This window comes from Ursus maritimus, unplaced genomic scaffold (genome assembly GCF_017311325.1).
Source record: "Ursus maritimus isolate PB19 unplaced genomic scaffold, ASM1731132v1 scaffold_19, whole genome shotgun sequence".
NCBI lineage: Eukaryota > Metazoa > Chordata > Mammalia > Carnivora > Ursidae > Ursus > Ursus maritimus.
This window is the reverse complement of record NW_024424341.1, coordinates 249,974-272,621: the sequence shown is the minus strand read 5'-3', so window position 1 is coordinate 272,621 and position 22,648 is coordinate 249,974. Positions and strand designations below refer to the sequence as shown.

Sequence of the window (22,648 nt, the reverse complement as noted above, 5' to 3'; positions counted from 1 at the left end):
GGCCTCCCACCACCGCCCTGTTAGCAGAGACAACGGGATAGGCAGGAACACGCCAGCAAGGCTGCCCAGCGGCTCCAAGCACCGCTGTCTCACGCGCACTGCTGCAGATGGGACCTAGGTCTGCAACACTGAGCCCCAGGAGCTGGGCGATTCCCAACCCACTAGAGAAGACCTCAACCATCCCAACAAGAGGAACCCCCATGACGCCCCCACTTCAGAATCAACATTACAGGCCTCAAGCCTGGCGGCCTCGTTTGACACCTTGCCCAAATCAGGACAGGCGAGCAGAAGCCTATCAGGTAACCTTCCGGAGCCTCTGGGCTGGCACCCTGGGACCTGACGGTAGGGTGGGTCCATCCTGACTGAGCCAGACCAGCATTGGCTGCGTGGTCGCTTGCACACCTCGTGACCAGGGAAGCAGAAAGGTGCCCATCTCAGGGACAGACAGACCCGTTAGCCTTACTTTCTGGCTTCTTCTCCTCGGCAGTGGAGCAGGCTTGGCGGTAGGTGGAATACAGAGACGGGGGAATTTTATCTGCCCTGGATCAGGAGCAAACATGAAAACCAAGTCAACTATGACTCAAATTAGCTCTCAAGCTCACAATTCCAAAAACTATCATAAAACAGACGTACACGATATAATCTATTATCCGTACCTTATAGCGTGACCCTGTTTTCTAAGAAAAAGAAACCATCACATGAATCAAACGGTCCTTCCTATTTCATGGTTTGTCATACACACACACACATAGTTGCCAACGTGGTTGTCTCAGGACAGTGAGATTATAAATGAGTTTTACTTCTCTCATTAAGTCTGGGTAATTTCCAAATTTTTTAAATGAACCTATATTGCTTTTATTTATTTTTTAAAAGATTTTATTTATTTATTTGACAGAGAGAGAGACAGGCAGCGAGAGAGGGAACACAAGCAGGGGGAGTGGGAGAGGAAGAAGCAGGCTCCCAGTGGAGGAGCCTGATGTGGGATTCGATCCCAGAACGCCGGGATCACGCCCTGAGCCAAAGGCAGACGCATAACGACTGCGCCACCCAGGCGCCCCATAAATGAACCTATATTGCTTTTAATGAGTAATACTGAGAAAAACACCCAATTAATGACATTAAAAATACACAGAATTATCGAACAAAGTCCCGTGATAAAGATGTTCAGAGGAGCAGGAGCCACCGAGTGACAGCCCAGGTATGGGACACGTGCAGCGGCGTGACCTACAGGACACAGTCTCAAAATGAGCAGTGAGGCAGGAGGGCACCTGCCCCACGGTGCTGCAAACCCAGACGATGAGCCAGGGAAAGGAGGGAGGTGGGTGGGCCCCAGAGCAGGATGCAGAGGACGGCCCACAGCTGAGGAGCACACCAAGTGCCCGGGGCCTGGAAAGCTGTGAGCCTCAGGGTTAGAAAACAACGCAAAGAAAAAGAAAGAGCAAATCTGAGGAGATGGAGAAATCCACAGAAAAGAACATTTCAAACACCACTTATTCTCAGACAGTGACAGAAGGGTCGGGCAGGTAAACTGCAAGAAATCCCCCTGAAAGGAGAGCAAATAACACCCAAAAAACCAGATATGCAAAAACGTGACAGAGAACAGGTCAGAAGACAATCCTGGCCATCCGATGTCTGGCAAGCAGGTCCCCACAGGAAAGGGGACCTGCAGGAAACAAGCTACTGACACCATCTGGGCCTGGGGTTTGCTTCCAAATAGTCCATAGTAGTGGGGGACAGGGGCATGTTAGCATGACGTAAGTACTATGCTATTTTCTGTCTTAAATTTTTCATAACAAAAGCTGCTAAAGTATCTGAGAAAATTTCTTAGTACTGAAGGACATGAATTTCCAGATTAAAAGGCCCACCTTCTGGGGCGCCTGGGTGGCACAGCGGTTAAGCGTCTGCCTCCAGCTCAGGGCGTGATCCCAGCGTTATGGGATCGAGCCCCACATCAGGCTCCTCTGCTAGGAGCCTGCTTCTTCCTCTCCCACTCCCCCTGCTTGTGTTCCCTCTCTCGCTGGCTGTCTCTATCTCTGTTGAATAAATAATAAATAAAAAAAAAATTAAAAAAAAAAAAGAAATGAAATTAGATCCACACCAAAATACACAGCTATAAAATTACAGAACACAGGCAACAACAAAAAAGAGACACTGCAAGTCTCCAGAGAGAAAAACACAGGTCACATGCAAAGAATCAGAAATATAACATCTCAACATCAACACTAGAAGCTAGACATCAATGGAGCAATACTTTAAGAAATTGAGGAAAAGTATCTCCAACCCATATTTCTATACCCCACCAAACTACCTACCAAATGTGAGGGCTGAAGAAGAAGAAAGGAAAGGAAGGGAAGGAAGGGAAAGAAGGGAAAAAGAAATATAGAGATAACAAAAATCAGTTAAGAGTTGAAAATGCTTGCCTCTGGAGAAAAACAAATGGCGGGGGGGCGTGGGGGAATGGCTGTTTCTCCTAATAAACGTTACAGAACTGACACTTTAATCTACATTTTTATTTGGCTTTGACAAAAACAATTTTTTAAAAGATTTTATTTATTTGAGAGAGAGAGAAAGAGAGCGTGCGAGAGAGAGCACAAGTGAGGGGGGAGGGGGGAGTACAAGCAGGGGTGGGGAGACAGACTCCCCGCTGAGCAGGGAGCCTGACATGGGACTCGATCCCAGGACCCTGAGATCACCACCTGAGCCGAAGACAGACACTTCACTGACTCAGCCACCCAGGCGCCCCCAAAGACAATTTTTTAAAGCCTACAAATAAATGTTAATGAATGAGGAAGCCATACCATGCAAACATCAAAAAGAAAAAAAGCTGGTATTAACAGCCTAATAAATAAATAAAGCCTAATAAAGACATTACATAATAATGAATGAAAAAATATCCAGCAAGAAGGCTATATTTTGAAGGCTGTAACCATCATAAACTTGTATGCAACTGATAAAATAGGCTTCAAAATACATAAACATAAATTTCACAGAATTACAAGGAGAAAATGACAAAACCACAACAACATCCATAATAAAGTGACAGAAAACTGGTCAGGATACAGGAAACTCGAGAACAAGTAAAATGGAACAAGCAGACCCCACACCATCCAAATTAAAGAGTGTGCAGGAATGTTTACAAATGCCCAATGTGTACGTAGTCTACGGGAAAGGCTCAACTTGAAAAAAATCCATAAAAAGCTAATCATGTTCTTTGAAAATAATATAATTAAATTAGAAATCAACAATAAAAGCTCAGGGACAAATACCTATATGTTTGGAAAATTTTTTAATTCATTTACAACTAACTAAAAATTGTAAGAAAATCGTAACACAAGTAATAAAACATTTAGAGCTGAATGACACTCTCAGAACTATATATTGAAACCTTTGGAAGGCACTAAAGTAACACTTAGAGGTAAATTTTATTAAGATATACCTGTATTAAAACACAAGAAAGATTATAAAAACTGAGTTAAGCAACCAGCTTAAGAACCTATAAAAAGAAAAGAGTAAATTCAAGAAAATACAAAGAAAATGAAACTAAATAAAAACTAAAACCTAAAAGCAATGAAACAGAAGATAAAAAATAAATCAGCAGGTTTACCAAAAAGCAGTTATGCAATAAAATTAATATAACAGACAAATCTTTAACAAGAGAGAATCACAAAGAAAGGGCAAAACTGACACTAGCAGGAATTACCAAAAAAAAAAAAAAAAAGGTGCCTGGATTGCTCAGACATCCAACTCTTGATCCCACCTCGTATCTTGATCTCAGGGTTGTGAGTTCAAGCCCCATATTGGGCGTGCAGCCCATTTATAAACATACACACACGATAAACAATGCTATGTCAGTAAATTTGAAAATTTAGATGAAATAGATGGTTTCCTAGAAACATACAACTAACTCAAGGAGAAATAAAAAACCTAAAAATATAAACATTCAAGAAACTGAATCAGTTGTCAAGAGCCTACCTCCAAAATAGATACCAGGAACAGATGATTTTATAGCCAAGTTTTACCAAACCTAAAGGGACACAGAATAGCTGCGTTACACGGACTGTTTTAGGAGACAGGAAAGAGGGAAGGCTGCCCAATTCATTCCATGACGTACTACAGCCTTGATGTCAAAGCAGCCAAGATAAGTAAAAGAGTACGAGACAAAGATGCAAAAACCCTAAATAAAGTATCACTAACTCAAATTCAACAGCCTGTATAATAAAAAATCATTACCAAGAAGGGAATGATCCAGGAACGCAAGGACAGTGGAAAAATCAATGTAATCTGTCCTATAACAGATTACAGAACAGCAAAACCATCTTAGATGCAACAAAAGCATTAATTCATGCTAAAAGTCCTTAGCAAATTCACAGAGGGAACTTTCTTACTATCGTAGAAACTATATGAAAATATAAGGAGAGAACAGCAAATGTAAATATTAGTAAAACTTTAGAAGCATTCCTATTTGAGTCAGGATCAAGACAGCGTCTAATTCCTACGATTTAATATTATCATAAAAAGCCTACAGAACGCAGTAAGACAAAAATGAAGAGCTATAAAGATCAGAAAGGAAAAGACAAACTGTTAACTCTTACAGACAATGTGATTATCTACAAAGAAAACCCACCAACCAGCTACTACAAGTAAGTGCAGCAGGATTACTGGATAGGGGACCACCCCCACCTCAGCAATAACCAAAAAAAAAAGTAATATGCTTTTCACAGCAACAAAATCTAAGTACCTAGTAGTATACTGAACGAAAAATTTACAAGATAGAAAAATCTACAATTGAAAGGGTTAAATAGATATACTATGTTCACAGAAGGAAAAAGTTATCATAACAAAGTCAACTACCCAAAAATTAATCTCTAAAATTATTCCACGAAAAATTCTGAGATTTCACAGAGATACATCCAAGGAGGTCCACTGAAGCACGACCATAACACGACACTGGAGCTCACCTAAGAGTTCTGTGACAGGGGAGGGGCAAACTAATCAAGGTGGTTATTCTGTAGGCCACGGGGCCTTGGGGTCACGCAGCACAGCAGCTGCAGCCAGAGAACAGAATTCGGTGCCGTGGTGAAACAAGTGACCCAGAGCACACGGCCATCAGGGCAAGTGAAAAGGCCAGCTGCAGAAGGTCACAGTGCGATGTGTGTGCGTGGACACACACCCACTTCGTAGCAGCAAACATGTGCAATAAAAGAAGTAAACAGAAAAAAGAGGGGTGCCTGGGAGGCTCAGTCGGTTAGGCATCTGACTCTTGATTTCAGCTCAGGTCATGATCCCAGGGTTGTGAGACTGAGCCTATGTCCTTCTCCCTTGGCCCCTCCCCCAACGAAAAAGATGATAAAAAGTGAAACAAAAATAGAAAAAAGATTATACATCAACTTCAGGATAATGGTTTCCTTAGAAAGGGAAAAAGGAAAGTGGGTCAGGGAGCTGGACTGAGAAGGGTTTTTTGTTTTGTTTTTTTGAGAGAGAGAGAAGAGAGATAATGAGAGAGCATGAGCAGGGGGTGGGAAGAGGGAGAAGCAGACTCCCCACCAAGCACGGAGCCCGATGTGGGGCTCGATCCCAGGACCCTGACCTCATGGCTTGAGCTGAACGCAGACGCTTCATGGACTGAGCCACCCAGATGCCCTGAGAAGGGTTTCCACAATACCAGTACTGTTTTATTTTGAGAAAAAACAAAAAAAAGGAAAGGCAGCAAAGCATTAATGTGAGTGAGGCATATGGGTGCTTTTTATTACACTGGTCTCTGTACTTTTACAATAGTTTATTTATTTATTTTTTAAAGATTTTATTTATTTATTTGACAGAGAGACAACCAGCGAGAGAGGGAACACAAGCAGCAGGAGTGGGAGAGGAAGAGGCAGGCTCCCAGCAGAGCAGGGAGCCCGATGCGGGGCTCGATCCCAGGATGCTTAACGACTGAGCCACCCAGGTGCCCCATGGAATATTTTATATAAAAAAAATAAACAAACATAAAGATCCCAAAGAATGGTCTTATTTTAAGATGAAAACGTTTACTTTTACTTTCTAGGCTCTTTCTCTTTTCGACCTTCTTACGGGTATCATTATGCTATAAGAGCCCCACTAGGAAGCAGGATTTACAGACAGGACAACCCTGGGAAGCCGGTCACATGCGAGCTGGGAGCCCGAGACTCCATGTCCTCCCGGAGTCCTGGTCTACCCCAATCTCTTGTGGGGCGAGGCTTCTAAGTCTCCCTGTTCTTTTCCTTCTTTGCTTAAATTCTCCTTTCACAATGATTATGGACCAATAACATGACTTTTAAATTCCCAGAATGAAAGCCCTAAAAGTTCATCAAAAAATGACAGTCAGTGGTGATATTCAGAATTGAAGAAAATTTCTTTTTAAAATCTTAACCAATTTTGAGGGGTGTGTGGGTGGCTCAGTCAGTTAAGCATCTGTCTTCGGCTCAGGTCATGATCCCAGGTTCTGGGACTGAGTCCCCCGTCAGGCTCCCTGCTCAGTAGGGAGACTGCTTCTCCCTCTCCCTCTCCCTCTGCCTGCTGCTCTCCCTGCTTGTGTCCTCTGTCAAATAAATAAAGAAAATCTTTAAAAAAATAATAAATAAAATAAAATCTTAACAAATTTTGAGCCAATATTTTATAAATAAAACACATTTCTCCCTTCAACAGATGACTGGATTAAGAAGTTGTGGTCCAGGGGCGCCTGGGTGGCACAGCGGTTAAGCGTCTGCCTTCGGCTCAGAGCGTGATCCCGGCGATCTGGGATCGAGCCCCACGTCAGGCTCCTCCGCTGTGAGCCTGCTTCTTCCTCTCCCACTCCCCCTGCTTGTGTTCCCTCTCTCACTGGCTGTCTCTATCTCTGTCGAATAAATAAATAAAATCTTTAAAAAAAAAAAAAAAAAGTTGTGGTCCATATATACAATGGAATATTACTCAGCTATCAGAAAGAACGAGTTCTCAACATTTGCTACAACATGGACGGCACTGGAGGAGATAATGCTAAGTGAAATAAGTCAAGCAGAGAAAGACAATTATCATATGGTTTCTCTCATCCGTGGAACATAAGACGTAGGAAGATCAGTAGGGGAAGAAAGGGATAAAGAAATGGGGGGGTAATCAGAAGGGGGAATGAAACATGAGAGACTATGGACTCTGAGAAACAAACTGAGGGCCTCAGAGGGGAGGGGGGTGGGGGAATGGGATAGACCGGTGATGGGTAGTAAGGAGGGCACGTATTGCATGGTGCACTGGGTGTTATACACAACTAATGAGTCATCGAGCCTTACATCGGAAACCGGGGATGTACTGTATGGTGACTAACATAATATAATAAAAAATCATTATAAAAAAAAAAAACAACCCATTTCTCTACAAAAGAATCACAATTCTTTGCATTTGTCAACAACCCTCCTGGAAACAGGTGTCCTTGCGTACCTCTTCAGGGACTCTATCAAGGCGGCTCTGGAATCGGGGGTTCTCGGAAGCTGTGAGGGAAGGTGGGATTCAAGTGAGACATGTGCGTTCTGCCAACGGGGACCCAAGTCCGTGACCACACGTACTGACCACTCGAGGTGTGAGCAGGGCAGGGAGAAAGTGAGACACGTAGTAGGGTCTCCTGAAGATGCTGCAACAAGAAGAGCAGACTCAGAGTCGCAGGTGACAGAAGCGTCAGAACGCCGTCCTGACAACCACGAAAACATCCACTTCCACAGAAACTCACTGCATCTCACAGGGTGGCCCCAGCGGGTTGTCTCATTCCATGTCGCATGGCTAAGATATACCACAGTTGTATTTCAGAGACAGAGCGTGAATGCACGTGCGAGCGTGCGAGGGGGGGATGGGGAGAGGGAGAGAGAGAGAGAATCTCAAACAGACAACCCGCTGAGCATGGAGCCCAACATCGGGCTCAATCCCAGGACCCCGAGATCATGACTTGAGCCAAAACCAAGAGTCGGCCACACCGTGGGCTCATTCTCACCCTTCTTTGGGGGCTCTACGCAACAATACCCATTGGCTTTTCTCAAGAAAATGAGTCTCACAGCAAGGGCTCTGAGCCACCTCACCACAGGACTCGTGCTGGGGCGTCTATCTCAGTCACCCACAATCACAACAGACACCCTGCTCCGAGGGGCTCTGAGGACAGACGGGAAAACTCCAGGAAGCATGCCCCTACCTGGCCTCCATGACGGCGACAGGAATCTTCCCTGTGTGTTCAAACACCGTGATGGCCTTCTCCACATCCTGGTGCGCTTGGCTGTGGGGCTGGCTCCACATGGGGAGGACGGGAAAGGAACAGACGATGTGAAAGAAAAGACACTGACCAGGGGAGGGTGCCATCAGCCTACTGTTTGGTACCACGACAACTCTGCCATTTCAAGGGGGACAGCAAGGGGATGTTCGGACAAACCGATGCCAGCAAGACCACGGAAAGGGACTGACTGCTGTTTCACGTTCCCAGGAAGCTCACACCTAGCAATGAGCCACCCGGGGACCATTCAACACCTCTGGGAGGCTCTGCCGCCCTCCTGGCTCCCCTCAAGGAGAACACAGGGTTCTGAAGAAAGACTCTGAGGGGAAGGTGAAGGGACTTAATTTTTCAGAGTTAAAAAAATTATGAAATGACAACATATGAATACCAATAAACCTTAAATAGATACCTACATTAAATACTTAAAAATATGGGGCACCTGGGTGGCTCAGTCTGTGAAGCCTCTGCCTTCGGCTCAGGTCATGATCCCAGGGTCCTGGGATCAAGTCCCACATTGGGCTCCCTGCTCAGAGGGGAGCCTGCTTCTCCCCCTCCCACCCGCTCATGCTCTCTCAAATAAATGAATAAAATCTTAAAAACAAAAACCCATATATATAAACGTGTGTGTGTGTGTGTATAAATACTTTAAAATATTCACCTAACACTCTCCTGGCAGCTTTAAGGGCTCTCTGGCCACTCACAACTTTTAAGTCATAGAGGTTTTTTTTTTCTTTAGATTTTATTTATTTATGAGAGAGAGAGAGAGAAAGAGAGGGAGCATGAGCAGGGGGCGGGACAGGGGGAGAGGGAGAAGAAGACTCCCCGCTGAGCAGGGAGCCCGACAGGGGACTCGATCCCAGGACCCGGGATCATGACCTGAGCCGAAGGCAGACACCTCACCGACCGAGCCGCCCAGGCGCCCCTAAGTAAAAGAATCTTAAAATAACACATACACACACCACAGAGCCATCTGACATTTGGTTTACGTATAGTTAACACTTCTTCCTGAAATTCTTAGAAACACAGGATCTTCCTCCCACCCTGTTTTAAAGACTTCGTCTTTGCTGCAAACCCACATGAATGAAGATCTGAAAGACAGGCCTTCCTGCACACAGTAACTTGCTTAACTCCCATCCTCCAGCTGCAGCAGACAGAAAAGGCCCACACGCTCAGCTCAGAGTCCCAGGAAGTCAGACTGTGCTTGGTGAGCACGGGCCAGAGGCCACAGGAAGCCACAGAACCGAGGTGGCCTTACCTCTGCGATGTCCCTGGCTGAAGACAGATCCTCGTAAAGGCCCATGTTTTCCACCGAAACCTGCAGAGGCGACATGGTCGGGAATGTGAGGCACTGGCCTTTGTGGGGAGAGGCAGAATAAGCCGCCGCTGCTGGGGAGGGGAGGCCGTGACTCGCCTTCAGGTCAGCCAGGCGCGTCCGGGCCAGCGCGACGTAGTCTGTGAGCAGCGAGCGGTACTTGCTGGGCACCAGCGGTGGATGGAGAATGTGCACCTGCAGGCAGACGGCAGAGCAGGGCCCCGTCAGCCCACCGACCGCGGGTGACCTTGTGGGGCAGCAGCAACGGCTCACCGCGGACACCTGAACTTACAGCGATAGCAGGAAACTCAAAGGATGAGCCCAAGACTCAGGGGGCTTGAGCCAGAGCTGGAACAGACAGAATCTGGGGCGAGGGTCTGTCTCTACATGCACCTGTGGACTGTCCTTCCCAAGGGGGCCTGGCCGGGCGGGGCCTGTGTCCTCCCACAGAGCTGGCCCCTCGCCCACGGCAGCCTGGCACCCCCGCCCCGAGTCTCTCCCCTGAAGCACTAGCACAGGGGTGCTCCAGCCCCAAGGACACAAGGGTCAAGCCCTCAGGGCAGGGTGCAAGCTCTGACCTTCACTCCCTGATGGGTACATTCTATATGCTTCTTTGTCCCTTAGGCCACACATATTCTTTGGAGTGTAATGGAAATTTCTGAATTACAGAAAGAAGTAAGAATCAGTCTCCAGGGCCCAACCCTCCAAGAATCCTGGGCAGAGTGACCTGACTAAAAAAGAAAGCTTGCAGAAAGGCATTTTTAACCATGAAGTTCATACAGATTTGTTATTAAAAATGCAAACTGTATGAAGGTGTAATGTCTTCCACCCCCGGAAGTAATGGCCACGGGCACTTTGGGGTGTATCCTCCTGGTTCTTCTTCAACATAAAACTATATCATTTTATATCTTAACCGAAATTTGAATAAAAACCTGAAACTACCAAAAATATATATATGATATATATATCTATATCAATCACATATATCTCATTGAGAACCCAAACGTGGGGCCGTGGCGTACAGGACAATGTCCTCCCACTGAGTGGGTGCTGAGGACGTCCTGCTGGGCTGGCACAACCTCCCCGACCTTGCTGGGGCTGTGTGCTGTCCCCGACCATGCCCCAGGGATGGACAAGGGGCTGGTTCCGGGGCATCTTACCAGCACACACGTGGTTTCCACACCCGAGAGCACAATGACAAACCCAGCTGTAAGGTCTGCACCGGGCAAAGACAGCGGGATGCCCGGGTGGGTGGACAGCCGCTCACCTGCAGATACCGGGGAGCCTCAAAGGGCACGAGGTCTGACAGGAACTTGAAGAGAAAGACCAGGGTCTTCTTGCTGCCACTGTGGAAGCCCCTCGTGTTCCCGAAGGAGGCCTGGAGGGAGAGGCGGGCGTGAGGGCGAGGGGCCGTGCACCCACACGGGGACAGGTCACGCGGCGGCAGAAACAGAGGCTCAGGTGCATCAAAGGGAAACAGCCACCTGGGCTCCTGTAATCCCACGATGCCACGGCTCTGCCTGCCTGAGAAGATGGGCTGAAAAGTTATTTAAAACAAAAATTAAAAATATATTCCTGTAGGGGCGCCTGGGTGGCACAGCGGTTAAGCATCTGTCTTCGGCTCAGGGCGTGATCCCGGCATTATGGGATCGAGTCCCACATCAGGCTCCTCTGCAATGAACCTGCTTCTTCCTCTCCCACTCCCCCTGCTTATGTTCCCTCTCTCGCTGGCTGTCTCTCTGTCGACTAAATAAATAAAATCTTAAAAAAAAAAAAAATTATATATATATATTCCTGTAGAAAACAGTAACTGTACCATCTTTTTGTGACCTTCGGAAGCACAATGTATTAGCTGCCCTAACAAGGGCTCTTTCCTCAATGAATAAACACATTCTACACGATGAAGCCACTTCTGAACCGCGGTAACTCCCGAGGAGTTACTCTTCTGTGAGGAGACAAGGTCACCGCAGGGGAGCGAGCCAAGAAAGGCACCCCCTCGGGACCCTGAAAGAGCCCAGCTCACAAGAGAAAAGCAGGCCCTTCCAGGAATTGAGGGCGCCTGGGGATTCCAGAACGGGCCTCGGCCCAGAAGGGCTGCAAGGAGCCTCTGTCCAGAGAACTGAACACCCAGCCACACGAAGTCCTGCCCCGGCCCAGCTCGCCAGAACGCCATAGCCTCCGCCACTATGCGTGGAGGGCCGCGGCAGCAACCTGTCAAAGCGCACGACAGAATTCTTCTGAACAGGACAGCGGTGCAGACACAAGCAGCCACCAGGTAAGGGGAAGATGGCAGCAGGGCAGGAGGACCCCAGACTCGCCTTGTCCCACAAACGCAACTAGGTAACAATCAAATCATCCCAGATGCCCCAGAAACCGACCTGAAGACTGACAAAGTCCACAACGCTATAAAACTAGAAGTCGACCACAAGACCACAGATACATGGAGCTCAAACAACATGCGACTGAAAATGAATGGGTCAACCAAGAAGTCAAAGAAGAAAAAAAAGCACATGGAAACAAATGAAGATGAACACACAACAGTCCAAAACCTCTGGGATGCGGAGAAGCGGTTCTCAGGAAGCAAGGAAAAGCTCAAATACGTAACCTAACCCTACACCTCAATCAGCTAGAAAAACCAACAACAAGCAGAACCTAAAACCAACAGAAAGAAGGAAATGGAAAGATGGGAGCAGAAACAAACAATATAGAAACTTAAAAAAAAAAAAAAAAGGAGAACAGACCAATGAAACCAGGAGCTGGTTCTTTGAAAAAAAGCAATAAAAACGATAAATCTCTAGCCAGACTTATCAAGAAAAAAAGAAAGGACCCCAATAAACAAAATCACAAATGAGAGAGGAGAAGTAACAACCAATACCACAGAACTAGAAACAATTATAAGACATTATTATGAAAAACTATATGCCAACAAATTGGACAACCTGGAAGAAATGGATAAATTCCTAGAAACATATAACCTCCCAAAACAGGAACAAATTGAAAACATGAACAGCGATTCCCAGCAGAGAAATTCAATCAGTCACCAAAAAACTCCCAACCAACAAAAAGTCCAGGCCAGATGGCTTCACAAGTGAATTCTACCAAACATTTCTAGTTAATACCTATTCTCCTCAAACTATTCCAAAAAATTGCCAGAAGAAAGCTACCAAATTTGTTCTACGAGGACAGCATGACCCTGACACCAAAACTAAATAAAAACCCCACTAAAGAAGAATTACAGGCCAACAGCCCTGATGAACAAGGGTGCAAAACTCCTCAGCAAGATACTAGCAAACCGAATCCAACAATACATGAAGAACACCACTCAGTGCGTCACAAGCGGGACCTATCCCGGGGCTACAAGGGGGGTTCAGTATCTGCAAACCAACGTGACACAGCACATCACTGAGAGAAAGGTCAAGAATCACACGATCACTTCAACAGATGCAGAAGAAACGTCTGACAAAGTACAGCATCCGTTCATGATAAAAACCCTCAACAAAGGTTTAGAGGGAATGTACCTCTACATAATAAAGGCCATATATGAAAACCCACAGCTGACATCATCCTAAAAGGGAGAAACGGAGAGTCTTTCCCCTTAAGGTCAGGAACACGACAAGGATGCCCACTTTTATTCAACATTGCACTGAAGTCCTAGCCAAAGAAATCATACCACAAACAGAAATAAATGGCATTTGAATCAGCAAGGAGAAAGCAAAACTTTCATTATCTGCAGGACATGACACTATATACAGAAACCCTAAAAGACTCCACCAAAAAAGTACTATACCTGATAAACTCAGTAAAGTCACAGGATACAAAATCAATGTCCAGAAACCTGTTACATTTCTATACATTAATAATGATGCAGCAGAAAGAGAAATCAAGAAAACAACCCCATTTACAACTGCACCAAAAACACTAAGATACCCAGGAATAAACCCAACCAAAGAGGTAAAAGACCTGTACTCTGAAAACTGTAAATGTGTAGATTGCTGGGGCAACTGGGTGGCTCAGTTGCTCTGTCTCAAATAAATAAAATCTTAATTTTTTTTTAAAGATTTTATTTATTTATTTGCGAGAGAGAGGGAGAGCGCACAGAGGCAGAGGGAGAGGGGGAAGCAGACTCCCTGCTGAGAAGGGAGCCCGATGCAGGACCCGACCCCAGGACCCTGGGATCACGACCTGAACCGACGGCAGACACTTCACCGACTGAGCCACCCAGGCACCCCTCAAATAAATAAAACCTTTAAGAAAAATACTAAATCAAAGGATATAGGCACCTCTATGTTTATAGCAGCATTATTTATAATACCCAAGCTATGGAAGCAGCCCAAGTGTCCCCTGACTGCTGGATGGACCAAGAAGATGTGATGTACACACGCAACAGAATCTTACTCATCTAGAAAAGAATGCAGTCTTGTCATTTGCAAAGACATGGATGGAGCTACAGAATGTTATGCTAAGTGAAATAAATCAGAGAAAGACAAAGACCGTATGATCTCACTCACTGTGGAACTTAAACAAAAGACCGAAGGAAAAAGAGAGGCAAACCACGAAACAGGCTCTGAAGTACAGAGAACACCCAGATGGTGACCAGAGGGGAGTCGGGGGGGGGGGGGGGGGGGGTGATGGGGATGGAGTGCACTTGAGATGAGCACCGGGTGATTGAAATAAAAACAAAAAAACAAAACAAAACAAAAAAGCCAGCAGATGGGAAGAGGACCATCCCCACATCACCATTCAGCTCCCCGCAAAGTACGAGGGGCATCATTTCCTCCCTCTAGCCTGTCTACACGGAAGGGTTAGTGACTCTTGGCAACATCCACTCGGTCAAGAGTGAGCCTCAATGACACCGTGGAAACAGGACTCGAAACGCCAGAGGAGAGCACAGTTCATGTGAAGGATTCATGTCCGCTATCCAGAATAACAGACACGTCCCCGGGTCTGCGGCTGCAACAGCATTTAATGTCACACCAGGAAAAAGACAGTTATTCTCATTAGAAAAATTACAAGCACACGGTGATGAGCTAAGAACCGTAATTCATGATCCCAAAGGGCTCAAATTTAAAATCATCACATTGGCCTATTTACATTAACATTCTTGAAATTAAGATTAAAGAGATCTTCAAACACTGAACATACACATAAACATCTGTCAAACTCACCCAACCATTTACTTAAATTGGGTGCATTTTATATAAATGATATCTCAATAAAGTTTATTTAAAAGGTAAAAGGAAAAACAAAACCAAAACACCCCACCATCAACACAGCACTTGCAAAGCATTCCTGTCCTTATGTCGCCCTGAGAACTCAGCAAATCCCAGGCCCGGGGGACACCTGGATGGACCAAATCACCTGGACACAGCTCTCGGCAGACAGAGGACACAGGCCAGCTCTGATGACCACCAAGGGTACCCCGGCAGTGAACACTGCCAAGAGCCCCTGTGAGGCCAGCGGGTGCCCTGGGCCGACAGCCCGTTGTGGGGGAACACAGGACTGATGGGAAGAATAAAGAAAGAACACCACGACCACCCATCCTCTACCAGCACCCCAGGCCGGCAGAGGCTGGGCCAAGGCAGGCTTCTGCCAGTGCAGCCGCCCTCAGAACCGGAGCAAGGTGGGCTCCCCGCAAGGAAGCAACAGCTGCATCACCCCACAGCGTGGCAGGAAAACCCAAAACCTCCACAAAGACTGAGACGTCTTTGTACCCAACCGATTCACACAGGCCCAGCCTTCCAAGTGGACATCTGGAAGCCGTGTCCTCAGCAGCGGGACTCTGCTGGTCTGTGAACAGCGGCACAGACGTGGCAAGAACACGGATGTGGCGCCAACAGAGAGGAGGGACCCAAGAGCACTCCTCTGGGACACACCACATGGTGCACGCAGCAGCCACCACCGCGTTTGTCTTCATGCTTTCCTGACGGCACCCCCAGACCCGGAGACTGAATCGGGCAGGCGCGGCGGCAACGACAGGGGGCGGGGGAGGGCGCGCGGCAAACCCCGGACAGGGCAGCACGGAGTCCCAGGGGTGGCCGCGAGGAGCAGACCTGACCACGGGAATGCATCTATTCCTACGACGGCAAGTCGGGGGTCCGGCCACAAGCACACACTGCCGGGAGGGAGCTCACCTGGAACCAGTCAGAGTAGGATGGGAACACAGAGGGGCCCTCCAGCGCAGCCTGACGCACCACCAGGAACGCGGTGACCATGCTGTCCAGGTCGCAGCTCTCGAACGCACGGGCCAGCAATCGGGCCACCCAGTCTAGGAGGGAACAACCCATCACAGCTGGCAGACGAGGACGTGCATGCATGCTCCGGGGGTAGGGCACGCCACTTAGGAGGGTATGCATGTCCAGCGCCAAGTTCAAGAGACTGGGTCACGAATGCCCAGAGCAGCCAAACACAGGCTACGTGAGGTGAGGCCGGAGCCAGCAGGGCCGGCACCATGAGAGACAGACGAAGGGCACAGATGAGAAGACACAGGGCACCCCCGGGGCAGTGAGAGGAGCAGCAACATCCACCTGTAGGCTCACCCGCAAATAAGCGGACACACGCACACGCCACGGGGCGCCCACCCAGTGTACCTTTAACCAGCCGCTGCGCTTCAGGCAGGCAGATCACCAGCGTGGACACACAAGAGAGCACGTGCCGCCAGTTCACCTCGTGTGTTTCCAGAACTTCTTGTAAGTGGCCAACCAGCTCCTCTGGACGTAGTATCTCGAAGAGCTAAAACAGAAGTTCCCGACTCGGCGGTCGAACAAGCCCGTCACCAGGCAGCTGCAGCCTCACCCCCATCCCACCTCCAGGGACGCTTCTGCCGCCGTCCTCAGGGTCCGTGTGGGCAGGAAGGATTCTCACTTCAAGGAGAAGGTGTTTTGCCCAAGTCACAAATCCAGCCTCTGGGCCCCCTGGTGGTCTAGGCAGGAATGGCTGTGCCTGCCGGCCCTTCTCCCTGGGCTGGGAGCCACGGAGCCCCCTGGCAGCTGCCACCCAGCACCAAGCACAGGAGCAGCAGGGCAGAATGCCGCACGACACCCACCCTGCGGTACAGACTGGTGAGCAGACGGTGGGTCTTCGCAAAGCTCCACTCTCTCTGCATTTGAACAGCATCAGAAACTTCATTCAGAAATAAAAACAGACAAAAACGGCCAGTCAGTCATCATGAAAAGCTGTCTTCTGTTTTGACGTCAAAAAACTGCCTTGTTTTAATTGGCATTTTCTCAGTTATTAGCAAACATTTCTGTTTGTGAACTGTTTTCTACTCTCAAGTGTCTGTGTCTTTGGCCCAGCTCCCTGCTGCTAACCCTTCATCATATTTTCTGTGTTTTCTAATCCATTAATTATATTTCAATTTTGCCGCTTTTCCACTTTAACTGTCGATAAGCAATCAGGGAGGGCGCTGCTGCTGGAGCGGGCAACGAGCCCTACGCAAGCCCCTCAGAGTGCAACACAGCTGTGCCCATAGCTTCCCTCGTGCCACCGGACGACCCGGCCCAGGGACACAGTGCCACACGCAGATAAAGCTCGGTGGGCAAGGTGCTCATTTTAGCCCCTCAAGGAACAGTGAAAACTTGCAAACACCATCACTGAATGGATGGTGACATCAACCCAAGGACACTCACTGGTACATGTCATGACATCGATCACTTTTGAGAAGAGCCGTAACTACAGCTGACCCTTGAACAACACGGATTTGAAACGTGTGGGTGCACTTACATGCGGTTTTTCCCTAATCAGTACGGCACAGTTCTGTCCATGTATTCTCTTCCTTATCGTGTCTGTTACTTCCTTTTCTCCAGCTTACTTTAATGTCAGAACAATACATGGTGCGTACAAAATATGCATTAATCAAGTGTTTCTTACCAGGAAGGCTGGTAGTAGTTAAGTTCTGGAAAGTCAAAAGCTACATGCAGATTTTCAGCTGCACAGGGGTCAGGGTCCCTAACCCCCACATCATTCAAGGATCAACTGTCCATAAGAAAATGCTTATGATAGATGAATTATTACGACAGATTCTAGGACTTCATTTGTTAACGAGATTTTCAAAATCTATTGAGAAAAGACCACAAGAAAGGCTTCACATTAAATGTATTTCTATTTTGATGACAATATGGGTGACAGTTCTCCTTCCCATACTTCGTTAATTCTTAATTTTCCTTATGAGAATGTGTAACTTTCGAATGAAAGGGTATCCGACAATAACGTGTCCTCGAGTCTCGACCTGTCTCAGAGCACTACCTTTGGGGCCCATGCTCCCATAAGGGAGGCAAACAAGCTGGGTCCCGGAACCCACCTCTCAGCACCGGCTTGTGAGTGAGCACCTGAGTCAGAGTGTGACTGTAAAACCTCTTTGGAGCATCCGCTGAGATCATGCCGCCACACGTGCGTCCACAGAGCACGCCGACCCTGCGAACACAGTACGGAAAGTCCCCAGCAGTGCTGACAGCATCACACACACCACCGCAGCTCAGCAAAGGCGACTGTCCGGAAGGCTGCATGGACCCCCGAGGCCCCAACTCCCAGTTCAGGGGGTGCAGAGGCTTGCCCTTTTCAAAACCCTGAAGCACTCGCTCTGCCAGGCCACTGTGCCACCGACTTGAAAAGAAGTCCAGGGGTGCCTGGGGGGCTCAGTTGGTGAAGCCTGCCTTCAGCTGAGGTCATGATCCCGGGGTCCTGGGATCTAGCCCTGCGTCGGGCTCTCTGTTCAGCGAGGAGCCTGCTTTTCCCTCTCCTCTCCCAGGGGAGGGAGGGAGGGAGAGAGGAAGGAAGGAAGGAAGGAAGGAAGGAAGGAAGGAAGGAAGGAAGGAAGAAAAGTCCAGAGAAGGGCAGGTCCAATAAGAAAGGCGCTGCCCATGGAGTACGGAAGCAGAAAGGGAAGTCTGGGTCAGTCCACAGCAACATGCCAACATCACAAAGCCTCAGTCTGCCCATCTGTGAAATGGGTATCATGGGCAGCAGGGCAACAGCCAGGCTGGTGCAAAGCACCTGGCATCCACAGGCACTCAGATGCAGCAACAGTTCCTGAAGCCAAGGACATCCCATGCCAGGGTGAGAAGGACAGTGGGTAAGATGTCACTGACAGGGCAGGAGGGACGAAAGGTGTTGGGGCTGCCTGACAGCAGGGCCCTGAGGGCACTTCAGTGCGCCAGGGTCACAGTCACTGACAGCTGTACCCAATTCCTCAGGGAGAAGAGCCCCAGTCACATGAGCCATGAGGAGACACCAGGCCAAAGGGCAGCCGTGGGCCCTGCTGGCCTTCCTGGGAGACAGAACCAGGATGCAAACCCCATGTGCCAGGAAGGCTGGCCATCCAGACTGGGGTGGGGTGGGGGCAGCGAGTGGTTTTATTGTAAATACTGGCAACTAATTAAGAAACTTAAAAAGGCTCAGTCGGTTAGGCATCCGAGTCTTGGTTTTGGCTCAAGTCGTGATCTCAGGGTCATGAGATTGAGCCCCGAGTCGGGCTCTGCGCTCAGTGGGGAGTCTGCTTGGGACTCTCTTTCCCTCTCCCTCTGGCCCCCACCCCGTGCTCCCTCTCTCTCAAATGCGTCAATCTTTTTTTAAAAAAGGAAATTTAAAAAGAAACAAACACCTCTATAGTCATTCTCTCTCAGGACATGAGTTCAAGCAATGCAGTCAAGCGTGTAATAAAAGTGCATATACTTTAGAAAACTAAGCGATGTTGTATAAACAGTTTCAGTGAAGAACTGAATTATATACAGCACATCGGAGGGTCGCCAGAACAACTGGAATACAGGTAATCGGGGGCAAAACAATGAGAGATCAGGGGGATCTGCAAGGCCTGGGAATGCTAGAAAACTCTCCCGGATTGCCAGGAAAGAACCAGCTTCCAGGCCAGCTTCACCCCACACTACTCTGAAGCAAACCCGACCCCACAACGACCAGCCCTGAACTGTACCTCCAGAGCCACGCAGAGAGAAAGCCAGCGTGGCAAACTCGTGACCATGGGTGAGTGTGAGTGCCAACCTTGGGGAACAGAGAAGGCTCAGGGGAAGAGAGGAATGGGCACAGGCACGGCGGTGGCGGGGAGAGCCCAGTGAGAAGGTCGCTCCAAGGGTGCCCTGGGGGGGAATCTGGGCTCACACCAGGAAGGAAGACCCGGAGGTGACAGAGGATTCATGCAGAAAGGGGGCTGGCTGGCCTCCCCCCTCATCTTCAGAAGGAGCAGGCTGACCAGAGGGCTCCCAGCACTTTCCAGCGGGCATCCTCACAGGACATTGTCACAATGGCAGCGTCTGCAGGAATCAGCTGCTGATATTTCAGGAGTGGTTCAAACACCTAGGACCTTCGAGATAGGAGGCACCACCCCCTAAGCATGCCCAGCAGGCCCGCCCCCAGGACGTACCAGCTCTTCACCGCCCTGTACGCTGGAGATGAGTCCTGCAGTCCAGTGGTCAGTGCCTCGAGAGCGACTAACGACAGATAGTGGGAACAGAAAACACATCAGCTCAGCCTCACAATCCATCAAAAATGATCCCTGACCAGCTATTACCAGACAAATCAGATAGTAAGTCTTTGGGAAAGGAAGGGTCCTCAATTTCCAAGTAACAGACCTCGTCAGCCTCCTTCGCGCCCCCCAAGGGTACAAGTCCTCCAAACATCCCAACAGTACCAAAGACTTCAGTCTTTTAAGTCAATCAAAACTAACCCTGATTTCAGCTCTGGACATTAAATGTAAAGCCACCAAGAACTGAAAGCCAGGAAAAACAGCAGAGGGTAAGTGCAGGTGAACACTTGAAATGGAAAGGTAGGAAACCTTGGGAATCCCTGATTAGCAAACTAGCTGTCGCACAGTGTGGGGTTTGGAGCAGACGACTCACAGATCAGCATCCTCTGAAGCACGGCAGCAGACAGCTGTCAAAGCAGAACGCAGGCCACCATTACTCACTTCCGTGCGTCCTCGAGAAAAGTAGCCCTCACCCTACAGGGAAATGAGGAAGTGCCTCCACCCACACCCCACCACACTGGGGAGACCCGACCGAAAAAAAGGCAGACTTTCTGCAAGGATCCACTGTGACCCCCAGGGCCCTGGCCGAATCCTGCCGGCCTCCCGCGGCCCCCAGCTCTCGGGGTCAGCACAGAGGGGTTCTGCTGGTAAGAGGCTGTGATTCTGGGCCGTGCTGAAGGCTTTCACCCTCAAGAACTCTGGAAAGCAGAACATGGCGGGAGATATCCCTGCTCTGTTCCATTTCCTCACGTCCAGGGGACGCAGGGAGTAACCCTACTCAGGGAGCACCACAGGAAAATAACAGATCTCCCATCGAAGCTAAGAGACAAATTTGGGGTCACCGGTCCGAGAACTTCCACTTTCGTCACGGGTCAATTCCAGACTCTTCGTTTGACCGTTCTTCCTACCTGGGCCATGTGTGCAGGCTCCACACTTCTCAGATCCGAGTTTTTCTCAAATCCTCTCAAAACAAACAACTGCACAAAATCTGAAAACCACAAACCCAAGTAGTTACATGCACTGTGGTCTCCGCAGGGCACCTGCTTCCCAGCAAATGGAAAGGTGAGGACCCACATCAGTCACCCTGCTCCACACCGCACACACAAGCCTTCACTGGCCCCACCAACCAAAATCCTTCCCAAACCAGACTTGGCTTCTCGCCACTCTGTTTGAAAGGGAAATTACTCATCATCAAGTTTATGGGAAGGATATTTCTCTTAAAACAAAGTAGGATCTGGGGCACCTGGCTGCCTCAGTCAGTGGAGCGTGTGACTCTTGTTCTCAGGGTTGTAAAGTCTGAGCCCCATGCTAGGTGTAAAGATCACTTAAAAAAAAAAAAAAAAGGAGCATCTAAGGTTTTCATGTGGATTGTCTCTCCAGCCAATATCCTAAACAAGTAATGTAAGGACTGTTCTAGAAGGACCCAGAAGCATTACAGTTAGGCAGGAAATAGACTCATACCTCCTGAAATGAGTAGAAGATTTTCTGTCTCATTCGATTTAAACTTAAACTCTCTGAGTCTAGACTCAGGAATTCCTAAGGAGCTCACATCCATCACCAAGAAGGTTTTAGGAAAAATAAACACATCTTTTGCAATGTAAAAATATTCATAAGCTATGTGTATGGAACATTCCACTTCCCATCTAATCTTTTATTTGTACATTTCATTCTTCAGACATTCCTGGCAATGACAAGGATCTGACAACTCAGAGAGGAGCTGGGGACAGGGCCCACTCCAAGGGAAAGGCACTCAGAAAAACAAGTGTGACAAGAGGACAGCCACTCTGAGCTGCCGCCCCTGCTCTCACCCCAAGTCTGACGTTTAGATCAGGCCATGAGCTCAGCCACAGTTCCTACTTTGCTTTTCCCGGGCACCTTTTAAAATAACCACTTAGAACTGAGCCCACAGAAAGTTAGTCACCTCAGGTGACTTCACCTTACAAGTAACAGGTGCCTGCTCTCTGTCTCTTCCCCTCGCTTATGGGTTTCCCCGGCTCACTACACCCCTCCTTTTCTGGGATCTGAAAGTAACACATTCCTGTGACTTGACCTCTTTCCATGAGTGCACCTCCCATCGGCGTGACTCTGGAGGCTCTCCCTTCCCCAGAGTGGGGGCTCAGATGCTGAGGGAGCTACCTGCCAACCCCACGTGGGTGGCGTGTGCCCCCTAGTTCAGCAGGTCATGATCTGCATATTTCAAACACACCAGCTAGAGCCCCCCAAACACAACGGGTCAAGAGACTGACTTTATCAAAGCTCGCACACCACCCAAGTGTGAGCAGACCCACACAGCAGGTCCAGGTGGAGATGATTTCGTTCCAAGTTCCCGAGCTAGGGTGTGGGGCTGTCCTGTTCCCACAGGCTCCTGCAGCCGAAAGCATTCCCACACACCTCAACTTTGCCCATGAACCTGCCCCTGGTGTGAACTTACCAGAAAGCATAGCCCTGGCGATCTCAGTGTGCAGAGTGGAGGCTTCCATCTGCTCGCACAGAAGGCACAGGTCCCTGAAGAGCCACGCGACCGTGGCCTGAGTATCAGCACGACTAGGGACAAAGCACACAGCTCACCCTGGGCTCACCATCGTCCCGTATCTATCAGGCCCTTTTCTTCCACACTCATCTC

General features: G+C 48.5%; 1 protein-coding gene across 10 annotated transcripts in view; it reads right to left on the bottom strand.

The window, feature by feature from the left end:
* Nucleotides 1-22,648, bottom strand: part of FANCA (FA complementation group A) — a 61,457-nt gene that overhangs the window by 28,562 nt on the left and 10,247 nt on the right. For 8 of the 10 annotated variants that reach the window (XR_005835543.1, XR_005835544.1, XR_005835542.1 and 5 more), the window contains exons 7-21: nt 22,457-22,569; nt 20,934-21,013; nt 20,399-20,432; nt 19,924-19,990; nt 17,851-17,963; nt 16,597-16,673; nt 16,142-16,283; nt 15,686-15,819; nt 10,822-10,932; nt 9,654-9,749; nt 9,498-9,557; nt 8,168-8,256; nt 7,558-7,618; nt 7,429-7,478; nt 464-540 (exon numbers count right to left, since the gene is read on the bottom strand). Coding sequence is in view for 7 of the 10 variants with exons in the window: in XM_040633113.1 (XP_040489047.1) it covers nt 464-540; nt 7,429-7,478; nt 7,558-7,618; nt 8,168-8,256; nt 9,498-9,557; nt 9,654-9,749; nt 10,822-10,932; nt 15,686-15,819; nt 16,142-16,283; nt 16,597-16,673; nt 17,851-17,963; nt 19,924-19,990; nt 20,399-20,432; nt 20,934-21,013; nt 22,457-22,569 (1,304 nt within the window). In the remaining 3 variants the exon portion in view is untranslated. Of the gene's footprint in view, nt 1-463; nt 541-7,428; nt 7,479-7,557; nt 7,619-8,167; nt 8,257-9,497; nt 9,558-9,653; nt 9,750-10,821; nt 10,933-15,685; nt 15,820-16,141; nt 16,284-16,596; nt 16,674-17,850; nt 17,964-19,197; nt 19,830-19,923; nt 19,991-20,398; nt 20,433-20,933; nt 21,014-22,456; nt 22,570-22,648 lie in introns of those variants that run through there. The other 2 variants (XM_040633117.1, XM_040633118.1) reach the window with 2 other exon arrangements.